Consider the following 12,635-nt stretch of genomic DNA (forward strand, 5'->3'; position numbering starts at 1 on the left):
ATATTTTTACAAGTAAATGCTTTGATTGTTTACTTGTTCTATGAAATCTATGCATTCTTTCACTGAAAAAGATTAAACGAAACACTAACACTATCATTTTATCGAAAAAAAAAAAGTTTTCACTAAAATTTGTCGTCATATACTCAACTACTTTTCATCAAACATTTTAGACACACATGACACAATAAACTTTTTCATTCAATAAAAGACTGGTTTAAATACCTTGGAATGTAAAACAGGCTTTGCAAATTCAGTAAATCCTTAATATTTTTTTATTTTTAAAAAAACATTGAATGTACCATGATTAAAAATTCGTTAAAAGCTACAAAACCATTTTTTTTTAATAAATGCTGAGATATTAAGTTATATTTGAACACGTACAAAAAAAAAGCAAATCAACAAGCATTCACAAATTTCATTAAAATACGAATCAATTTTACAAGCCAAGTTTGAAGCATGTAATAATTAATAACCATGGAATAAAGGTCCGTTTACAAAAGGTGTATATTATACAAGCGAAGTTTGTTAAGGTCCGTTTCCATTGAGTGTATATTATACAAGCGAAGTCGGTTAAGGTCCATTTATACTGTAGTCCCGCAGCCAACACCTCGCGATAAAGTGAGGCACGCACGGTCAGCGCCACGGGCGTCGCCGCGGGCTCGGCATGTAGCGGCGGACTACGCTTTTCTCGCCGCTAAAGGTCTCTGTAAATATTATAATAGATTAATAAATTATTAATAGAGGTAAGTAGAATAATGTTTTAACTGTGTACCTATATAATATGTATAATGTGTACGAAGCACAGTTAATAGATAGCATTTTAAAAATGTTGTCCCAGTCAATCTGGCTCGAAGGACCAATAGCCGCTAAATGCCACCGTAAATTTTATAATACGTTACTATATTATTAATAGAGAGGAGAGGACAAGTAATAGCACAGTTACTAGACGGCATTTTAAAATTTTTGTCCCAGTCAATCCGGCTCGAAGGACCAATTGCCACTAAATGTCTCTTTAAATAATTATATAGCTTTGTATGTGTCTAGGGTACGAGTAATATCGCAGTTAGCATTTACACATTCTTGGCAAAGATAATCAGGCTCGAAGGACCAAAAGGATGTATTGATCTTATCATTAAAATTCTTTCATTATCACAAGTAATAATGGATATTTCTATATATCAATTCGGACGAAGCCGGGCAAGCGGCTAGTGCTAAATATACTAATACTTATAGATATAGCAATACACAACGACAACAACAATTTCTTATCAGACATGCAAATCCGATACCTACGTAAACCAAAAATAAGCTTTAATCACCAGACTCCGCAACAAAAACACCAATTGCTTGAAAAGAGAAACAAACAACAGACAGACCGTGCAAAAGAAAAAACAAGCATACACAAAAAAGAGCGTGTATCGAGCACACGTGTCAAAAGTGAAACTTCTTTGGCAAGATTCAAAGAAACCAAAATCATCGTCTTGCTCCATGACGTGACGGTATTGCCATGACGCTACCTTCAAAATTTACTGTCAACGCGCCTAAAGAAGTTTCACTTCAAAAAAACGAAAACAGACGTGCACAACAAGAGTTTAACAATTCTAATGTTACCATAGTTCGACTGAGTCATGAGATTGGTCGGCGCTCGCTTCGCGCGCGGCGGGAACGCGCCGCAGTGACTTTGCGACATTAGGTCCCTGTTGTACACACACCTTTATGGTTACCACCACCGATTGTATTTATTTACATACAATATCATTCAATTCAATCAAAAATTCAATTCGTATAGAACAAAATCCATGCGTTCAATTAAAACCACGCATCGAAATTCAAAACACAAACACACACACAAGACTCTATATCTATATTTTATAAGAACAAATGATATTATAGAAGAACATTGCTTAAATACGTAAAGCTACTTTGAATATGTATTTTAATAGTACACTGATTGATTTGTTTATTAACTTTTTGGACTACTCCTTTTTTAACCGACTTAAAAAAAAAGGAGGAGGTTATCATCAATTCGGCCGGTATATTTTTTTTATTTTTATGTATGTACACCGATTACTCCGAGGTTTCTGAACCGATTTACGTGATTCTTTTTTTGTTCGATGCGGGATGGTGTCGAATTGGTCCCATAAAAATTTTATTCGGATAGGCCCAGTAGTTTTTATTTTATGAGCATTTTTGTCTGTAGGTATTTGTAAATTTTGCAAGTGCAAGTTTGAAGTCGGTTGTTTTTAACGCAGTTATCACTTGTTATTCATATCCATTATACCATATAAACTTTGATAATGATATTTGGTTGATGAATTATATTTGGTTGATAATGCTTACTTCAAATATACATAAATATTATTAGATTTTTGTTTTCTTTCCAAACACGTAACAAAATTACATCTACACAAAAAAATCTGTTTTTTTTTCTTTTGTTCGTTCAATAACAAATTTTCATAAATATGTAAAAAAAATATTCTCACACACATTTCTTCAAACATTTTACAACAAATCACATCCACTCACGTGGGTCGGTGTTGTCTCGGCGGCGGTCGGCTCGCGAGTGAGCGCCGCCGGCCGCGGTCCGCCGCGATCATGGCGCATCTTTCCGCGGCGGTACTTGTTATGAACGTGTCGTGTAGTGTGTAACATGCTGCTGTTATCTGTTTGGGAATTTGATTAATTTTTTTAAGAACAAGGTATAATAATATATTATCAGATACACATAAAAATTGCAAGAGGGTGGGTAGTTTTCAAAATATCTCAAATATCTCAACCCTGTCAAAAATAAAGTTTAAAATTTCTTTGAGTATGACAAATCCATGGTTTGTAGGTAAAACAGCAAAAAACGAACCTAGCATGGAAATGTGAGACTCAACTATTATACTTTTGTCAGATAATATAGGTCAGGGTTTTGGCGCTTTGCTTAACAACTTAGGGCATAAAGTTACTAATTTTTGCACTCCTAATAGTTCATTTACATATATCATGAATTCATTAGATAATTTTAGTTTTAATGAAAATAGTATTGTTATTATATTATACGGAGATAGTTTTAATTTAAAAAAACATGACATTGATATAGGATTTCAAAAAATGTTAAAAATTAGTGGTGAGACAAAATGTAAATTTATGTTGTGTACATTACCGTATTTGCCTGGTTTGACACAAAATCAATATAGGTTTATTTAAAATATTAACTTGAAATTGTATAATTTAACAAATCATCATAGTGATGCATTTATATATTTTGACTTAAATTCCTGTATAAAATCTTTTTGTCTGACAAAGAATACAGTGTATCTGCCATTTAGATATAAGAAAGAACTTGCTATGTTAATAGCATATAAAATTATTAACCAGTCTGGTACATGTTCTGTATCAGACCATCGATCTACTATAATTTTATGTAGTAGTAACTATATACACCAACCTAGGTTAAGTGTTGACAGAAAATTTAGCCCTAAGCTAGATTTAAACTAGTATGTAAGACAACAGCTAAGCAGCCTTTTTCCATTGTACATCAAAATATTCAAGGCTTGGCTAGCAAATTATTAGAAATAGAATTATTCTTAAATCATTATAGTATTAAAGTTTTTTGTGTAACAGAACATTGGCTTAAACAATGTCAGTTGTTAATAAATGTTGATAATTATGAGTTAAAAAGTATATACTTTAGGAAACATGCTATTCATGGAGGTTCTCTTATTTTTGTACACAATAGTGTAAAATGCAAAGAACGAACTGACATTGTTAGTCTATCTGTAGAACGCACCATTGAACTGTCCTGTGTTGAACTTGAGCGTTACATTATTGTTTGCGTTTATAGGCCTCCTTCCAGTGACTATAATATGTTTGAGACAGTCATGGAAGAAATATTAAAGCGTTTGAGCAGACGTGAAAAGAAGGTTATAGTATGTGGAGACTTTAATATTGATTTACTTTCACACACACAAACGGCAACACGAATAGTTAATTTATTTCAATCATTTAATTTACATAAACTTTTTGATGAACCCACACGAATTACACCTAGTTCTGCAACTTGTATTGATAATGTTTACTGTGATTGTAACTTTTTAGAAAAAAATATTCTCAATACACTGACTTCGGATCACTGTGGCCAGAAAGTAGTTTTTGAATGGGATTGCATACCTACATTTAAAAGAATTAATGTTAGGCCTATAACTAAAAAAGGCATTCATAAATTTAGAGATAATATTAATAATAAATTGCCTGGCCTGAATGATCAATCCTTTCATAATAATCCTTGTGAAATGTTTACAAATCTTTTTAATTTAATTCATAATGAGTTTGAAAAAATCTTTAAAGTTAAATCTTTAAGTATTACCAAGGATTTACCATTTAGCCAATGGGCAACACCTAGTATACACAGATGCAGGAATGTTTTATATGAGTTATATGGCATGAAGCAATATAACAAAGACATGTCATTTCTTAGTTATGTTAGAAATTATTCAAAAACTTTTAAAAAAGTTTGTTTCACTGCCAAGTGCTTGTATGTCAGAGATAAAATACGCAACTCTGATAACAAAGTTAAAACGGTTTGGTCAATTATTAATGGTGAAATGGGCAAAAGCCAATCAAATAGTACCATAAAACTTGTTAATGCTGGTAGGGTCATTGACAAAAGTGCTGATGTTGCGCTTGCTTTTGAAGATTTTTTTAGTAGTGTCCCTGTTAGTATTACCGAAAAATTAAATTCGTCATCAGCGCTTGCGGAGTCCTACTTGAGGGACCATGTTGCTGAGTGTAATGTATTATTTGAATTGCGACATGTGACTGCAGAGGAAATTGTTAAAACTTTTAAAACATTAAACTTAAAAAAAACATGTGATCTCTGGGGAATGTCTGTAAATTTAGTAAATAATATTATAGAAAACATTGCCAACCACTTAGCGTTTATATTTAATCAATGTTGTGACTGTGGTATATTCCCTGATTTATTAAAGTTAAGTAAAGTAATTCCTTTATTTAAAAGTGGTGACCAGGAAGACTGTAATAACTATAGGCCAATTTCCATTTTACCAACTTTGAGCAAAGTCTTCGAGAAATTAATTTTAAACCAATTATGTAGTCATTTTGTATCAAATGGTTTACTGCACGCCAAACAGTTTGGTTTCACAAAGGGGCGCTCTACTACTGATGCTGGAATAGCTCTTTTGTCACATATATATAAAGCATGGGAAAATTCAAAGAATGCTTTAGGGATATTCTGTGACCTTTCTAAGGCTTTTGACTGTGTAGAACATACCACTCTATTACGGAAACTAAATTTTTATGGTATTAAAGGTTTATCTCAGGACCTCATAGCTTCATATCTTCAGAACAGGGTACAAACCGTTGTTGTTAATGGAGAGAAATCTCACGGTGCGCCGATTAACATAGGTGTTCCGCAGGGATCTATCTTAGGACCGTTTTTGTTCTTAGTATATATTAATGACCTACCTTATTATTTGCAGGATATGTGTGAAATAGTACTGTTTGCAGATGATACCTCATTAATATTTAATGTGGATAGACATGACTCAAACGTTGACGAAGTAAACTCTGCTCTTTTACGCATATCCAATTGGTTCACTGCTAATAATTTATTATTAAATGCAAAAAAAACAAATTGTGTAGAATTTATCCTTCCAAATGTAAAAAAGGTAAAAAGGGATATTATTTTAAACGGGGAGGTATTATACCCTGTGGATTCTACTGTTTTTCTTGGATTGACACTAGATGAGAAGTTACAATGGGGGGCCCATGTTGCCGCCACCGCTGCTAAGCTTAGTTCAGCTGCATATGCAGTTCGAAGAATAAGGCATCTCACCGATGTAGACACGGCTAGATTGGTTTATTTTAGCTACTTTCATAGCATTATGTCCTATGGAATTCTTCTATGGGGCAGGGCTGCAGATATTGAAACTATATTTATATTACAGAAAAGAGCCATACGCTCTATATATAATTTACGTGCTAGGGACTCACTAAGAGATCTCTTTAAGAATACTGGTATCCTCACTGTACCATCACAGTATATATTTAATAATATTTTATATGTACACAAAAACGCAGACTTACACACAAGAGTAGGAGATAGACACTGTTATGGCACAAGGAACAGAAATAAAATTGAAATGCCATTTTACCGGTTAGCTAAAGTTAAAAATTCATTTATGGGTCAAGGTATACTTTTTTACAACAAAATTCCTCATAGTATTAAAGAGTTTAGTAGTGCTAAATTTAAGAATTATGTAAAAAACGTCTTAGTTCAGAGAGCCTATTACAGCATTAAGGAATATATGGAAGATAAAAACCCATGGAGGGTTGTCGCGTGAGAACCGCAGGACAGTTCTTTGGCATATTATGATAATATATACGTACGGTTACTTACATATTTTGTAAAATTAAATTGTAATACTGAAATGATTTAAAAGAGCAACTATGGAGTTTCTTGCCGATTCTTCTCCATAGATACTGCTTTCCGAATCGGTGGTAAATGATAAAAATATGTATTGACGTTTCAAAAGTGCTTCTCGAAGAAGTCTAATTGAATAAATAAATGTTTGAGTTTGAGTTTGAGTTTACTTATGGATGTCTAAAACGATATTACTTGTGAATGAAATGCAGCTAATACAGAAACTGTAGCTTACATAAATGATTAATTACTTAAAAAGTAACTCACATTATACTCTACAGTCCATATAACTTTATCTGTCATAGTAAAATCCTATTACTTAGAAACTATTAATTGGAAATTTTTATTTTTATATTTTTTAGACCACTGGAATTATCGCTCATATTCTTACCATTGAGATTGTATCAAAAAAACAAAGTTAATCAGTGCGTCTTACAAAATATCTTTTTAAAATTATCCGATCGAAGTTATCACAAGAAATGTTAAATAGTTAGAACTGAAAATTACAAATACCTAGTTAAAACTATGATTGATCCATAAAGCATTCCAAACTTTTAAAATTGCGGTTTTAATCTTTAACACGTCTTAAATCCATTATAATCTCGTAAAATCACCAATACAACAATAGTTTAATCTCCGTATAACCTAACCTGCTGAATCAACCGTCTATGCAGGTCTACATCAGCTCCCCGGATCCCCTCGCGATCCTGGTGCAGCTGCAGCGCACACAGCAGCGCGTCCTTGATCGTCTGCACCGTGCCCTGCACGCGCTCCGTGCGCATCAACCGACGGACTAGATACCCCTTTACGTGAGCCACTATTTTCGTGGCTGCGGCTATCTTTAGTACATAAAATTGTTACCCTTAAAATTTAATCCAGACAAAGATGCAAGGATGTAATCCAGAAGGCAAGAAAATTGTGGGTTAAAGATATAAGGACGTAATAGAGAAGGCCAGGAGTAGGAGAAACGGTAAAGGACAATATAACAGGAAAGCAAGAGGTATACACAAAAATAGTACTCAAGAAGATTTAATCCTGAAAAAGATGCAAGGATGTAATGGGGAAAGCCAAGAAACAAGAGCATAAGAAACAGGAAAGGACAACAGAAGAGGAAAGGAAGAAAATAGAAATAGCAATAAGAACTGAATGATCAAGGTAAGAAAATGGATGTAGAAAAGATAAGCAATATTTAATGATTTGAATAGTCTATGTTACTTTAGAATATTGATTTTAAATGATTCTAGAATTCTACATGTTAAGATTCTAATTTTTAATTACAAAATTGCAAATTATTGTAACTAAATTACCTCTTGTGGTGTGGCCTGCCGACAAATACTTCGTGGCTTTCTACCACACATGCTCTTTATTGAATTTTGTATTGTTTCTTCCATGCTTTTAATGGCTCTGTCTGTAGACTTGCATGGTGCTATAAGCTGCATGGGTACTGCATTTGAAATGTCATTATTGCAAGGATCTATATTATGATAGGGTTGACATTCTTCATTATCTGACGGAAAGGTCACGTTAAGATCGGCCATAGTGTCATTCGTTCGATCGGTAAGAATAAGGTCGTAATCTCGGTCTGTCGATGCACTATCGTAAGTAAGTTTTCGTGAACTCCTACGTCCTGGTGATTGACTCTTTGTACAGTTCACGTTAGATTGACTTTTCGGAGGACTTTTTTCTTTCGATGGACACTTTGTCGCTTTCTTTATACTCCCAGTAATATCTCTAGACTTTTTCAAAACATTATCACAGTGATTTATATAATTGTTTGTTTCCGTAAGCGAAGCAACTACAGGGCTATCGGTTGGCTCTGAATTTATCAATTGGCTCAAACTAACTGGGCCTCTATCTGTATCTTTATCTCCCCAGGCTTCTTTCACATCATTTGAGGGTTTTGGACATATAGTTTTTAACTGGGAATACAATAAATTATTCTGCTCTTCAAATACTTGTTGTAACAGCATCTGTTCCTTCTTCTGTTTTTCAACTAAGCTGGCCATTTGAATGAGTTGTTGTTTTTGGATTTTTTCATAAAGCTCTCGTACGCGAGCAGCTGGATCTTCTGATTCAGAGATCAGTTGTTTAGGAGTAGGTGCCTTTTTCTCTACTCCGTTTGGAATTGGTGAAATTTTGGTGGAATTTGTTTTTGATACAGGCGGATTAGCTGATTGATTACGAACAGGGCTTTGGTTTTTCTTTGTTTTTGGAATAGGCTCCGATTTATTAGTAGGTTTATAGATATTAGAAACTCGTTTATTTCTCTCTTGAACCAGTGATCTCGCTCTGCTGTGACTTACCGGCGCCGATTGCGTCACCTTTTTCGTTGCGGACTTCGTAACACCATTTTTGTCTTTCGTTGTTTTCTTTAAACTGTTTTGCTTCAACTCCAAAGCCATGGACGACCATTTCACTTTTGCAGTTTCTAAATCCCAACTCCTTCGCTTTTTATTCGGACAGCTCAGGTTGGACATTGATTCACTCATGGATATTGAATTTATTTCTACCCCAGTGTTCAAAGATTGAACTTCAAGATGAGCCATTAGTAGAGGACTCGGTTTCAGAACTGTGTAAGATCGTTGGCGAGATAGAGGTATAATTTTCGAGTCTCTAATGCTCTCTGTGTGGATATTATTAAGGGAACCCGTAAAGCTCTTGGAACTAAGAGAAGGGGGTCCTTCTTGATCAAATGTGATAGACAGAGGGTCCGATAAGAAATCATTGTTTAGACTGATGCTAAAAAATAATTTATCATCAACGCTTTTCAGATTTTCTTTATTACTTATATCAGTGACATCTTTATTTACATTTTTTGTACATTCCCAGTCTCTTTCAGGTACTTCTACTGGATTTGGTGTGTTTGTAACTGTTTTGCTGTCGTTCAGGCTAATGCTTAAGTCTATTATAAATTTAGATGGTGTTTTGGAAATACTGTCGATTTCACAGGTGTTCGGGGAATCAAGTTCAGAAGTGTTATTCTCGCTGCTATCTATAGATGTTACTTCTTTTTTAAGTGTGGGTGTAACATTGGCATTATATACTGCTATATCTGTAGGGGACAAGTTATCATTGTGCTCTGACTCTGGTAAATCGGGTGCATCAGTCTTATCGTCAATCGACTCAGTGTCACTCTCGACCATAAATATTTTCAGTGTATTTATCCTTTTCTCTACTTCTTGCGCTAACAACTTGTAGTACTGCATTTCTTTGCGACATTCTCTAGATAACTGAAATATTAAATATTAAGCTTATTTGCTGTAATCATGTTACATAAATGTATTTATTTCACCATTAATTGGTTTATGTGTTGTTTAATCTCTACTTATTTATGGTTAATATGACTTTTTTATATAGATATTACAAATATGCAATGTTTCAAATAATAATTTAGAGATGTATTCATGCATGACATTATTTAAATAATGATCATAATAAATTGTAACATTGTCGGAACTAAAAAAAAAATATATTTTTTTTATTCTAAATTTTTTTGGAAATTAAAATTTAAATACATTTGATATTCATAGGTGTCTTATTATGATTATAAATTATAATTATAATATAAATAAATTAGAATTTGCAATCAATATTCAAAGTCAAGTAGTAATATTGTTTATATCTAATATTTAATTCAAAAATAGCCAATTGAATAGTAAAATTTGAACAAAAACTATGCTATATTAAATAAGATACTTACAACAGGCGGAAGAAGGGGCACCCCATTTAATTTCATACAAGACGTATATTGACCCGACTGTCGCACGCACTTTACATCCCACGGATCGTTCATTTTGTCGGTTACATCAGCGAATTACTGAATACACGATACACTAATCCCATACTAATCCATTTTGACCACAAAAAGTTCTATAGGAAATTGTAAGTGCCGATAGTGATCTCAAATAATGTCCGTTAATATAATGAAAACTCTGCTCATTAAAATATCTGCGCTGATGTTGTCATAGGCGATTACGTCAGTTAATTAAACACTTCGGCACTTACATGGACAGCCGGTTAACAGATTCCATCTATTTACATTATTATATTCACTGCAGATGATGAGAAAAACATGCAGTTCCTTATTTGGTGGAAAACCCGTAGATAGCCATAATATGAATTTTCTACAAGTAAGAAAATGTTTTGCTGTTTATTGGGAAATGTGAAGTACTTTATACATAAATAAGGATTAGAATTTAAACTGTAAATTTTGACAATTTATGATAAACGAGTAAAAAATATTTAAAACTTACGTAGATTTCTCACTTTTACTTTCTCGACAGTCAAATCAAAACATTACGAGTTGCCATGGTCACGAAAAATAAAAAATGTACATAGAGCGTTGTCTACACAAAAAAAGCATGAATGGCGAGATTGTATATTCAGGGTTTTGGGATTATTTGAAAAATTGACCATAAGATAATTGAATTACCTCAGTTTATTTAATAATATATATTTAATCATTCGATGTTCGCGCTAATGACACAATACGTTGAACAAATATGAAGAAATTTGCAAATGTTCAATCCACGTTCAATCGAATTTTGTTGCCATACTATACTACTTCTTCTTCTTCTCTTAAATAATGGCTTCACCCAAGAAGCTTATATCTTATACACTGGAGATTTCGGTATGAACATTTGACGTGTAACAAGAAAATTGTTGTCTTTTATCACTTTCACACCTAACTTGGTATTGCCACTGTTAATACGAAGTTTTCCCAAGGCTACTATGTATGCCGTAATATTCTGTGCAAAAGGTTAGTTTTTGTACATGAGTTTGTTGATAAATTGCCAACAACGTCATTCAGAAGCATTGTTGGATGAGACAATTATTATTTATGCTAAATAAAATAAGTATCTGGACCAATTATTAAAAAGCGATACGCCCTGATTATGGGTAGTTACCATAATAAAATTGTAGCAACTCTCACTTTGACAATATGGCATAAGTGTCAAAAAAATTGCGTCGCTTCGAATATTTAAGTTAATATTGTTGCGTATTTAATAAATATTTTCCGAATATAAATAATGTATTGCATTGTGAAAAATTGCAGAAGTGTTTGGACACCAAATTCTGGCATAGAATTTCACAGGCAAGTGTATATTTACGTTATTTACAATATTCCTCAATACTCCTGCATTTACCTGTTTAGAATCATTTCAATGGCAAAAATTGTAAAATTTTGCATCATTTTAGAAAGCATTCATGTTAAATTTGTTATTTTCCTAATACTTTATCATTTTTCAACAAGTTTTCAATAAACAAAATTAACAAGTAAGGTAACCATGATGACGAGTTTTTATGGATAGTGAAGAGAATATATTGTAATAACAATATTATGATGAAATTTAGAACACCATTTTCAAGATTTTTACTAGTAATGAAACAACACTCGACATCGGTATTGCACTCACATGTAGTTATAAGATTGTTCGTTGTTTAAATTTAAAAATTTAAATTTATACTTTTTTAACTTACCTCATATTTTTTGTTTTAGGTATTTCAGCTTTCCAAAAAGTAAAATAAAAATAAATATATGTGCCCATCAAGGGTAAAATTACTGAGGATTACGACCCAGAAAAAAATACCTTTTGAAAAATAAACTTTGTAAAGTTAGCTGAAATTTGTGCAAGGCGTTTATTATAAACAGTTTTTCTTTGATGATTTTGGCTTGAAATTGACCCGTCGAAGCAACGCGTTTAAAAAGAAGATCTGAGTAGCTTACAATTTGGTAAACAGCATCTGATGCAAAACACAACTTTCCTCTATTTACAAAGGATGTTAATTGTTAATGCTATATATCGGATCATATCCAGGCTTTGTAGCCAAGAGTTATTTAAAATTATCATTCTATACCAATTAAAATTGTATGTACCTATAAAGTATGGCCAGTAATATTATAATATAATTAATACTGTTAAAAATATATGTCGTTATTATTTATAGACCATGATTTTTAGTTTTTTCTATTTCGAAAAATCCTGAATATACAGACCAGTGTGGTCACCCACAGAAAGAGACAAAAAACAACACTGACGTCATTCAAGGTTATATTTTCTTGTGACAAGTCAATGGTCATAGTGCAATCTCCAGTGTATTAGATATAAGCTTCTTGGCTTCACCCAATAAAAAGGGACTTCGCCAATGTCCAGTGTATCCAAATACTATATTATGCAGCTGTCATCGCTTTTTTTAAATGTCATTT

At 32.9% G+C, this 12,635-nt stretch overlaps 1 protein-coding gene across 4 annotated transcripts; it reads right to left on the bottom strand.

Annotated features, from left to right (window-relative positions):
• Positions 1–395: 395 nt before the first annotated feature.
• LOC123695977 lies at positions 396–10,762 on the bottom strand. 4 transcript variants are annotated; one of them, XM_045641938.1, is made up of 7 exons: positions 10,681–10,762; positions 10,128–10,551; positions 7,735–9,657; positions 7,078–7,266; positions 2,527–2,663; positions 1,612–1,697; positions 396–704 (listed from the first exon to the last, which is right to left on the bottom strand). In XM_045641938.1, the coding sequence occupies exons 2-7, from the start codon at positions 10,218–10,220 to the stop codon at positions 634–636; spliced, it is 2,499 nt and encodes an 832-aa protein (XP_045497894.1). In that variant the 5' UTR covers positions 10,221–10,551; positions 10,681–10,762; the 3' UTR covers positions 396–633. The 4 variants fall into 4 exon arrangements, with proteins under 4 accessions (XP_045497894.1, XP_045497892.1, XP_045497891.1 ...); XM_045641936.1 differs by lacking the exon at positions 1,612–1,697; XM_045641935.1 differs by lacking the exon at positions 396–704 and having other exon boundaries at positions 1,299–1,697; positions 10,433–10,551.
• Positions 10,763–12,635: the final 1,873 nt, after the last annotated feature.

Source organism: Colias croceus, chromosome 12, assembly GCF_905220415.1.
Source record: "Colias croceus chromosome 12, ilColCroc2.1".
In the NCBI taxonomy this organism is placed as follows: Eukaryota; Metazoa; Arthropoda; class Insecta; order Lepidoptera; family Pieridae; genus Colias; species Colias croceus.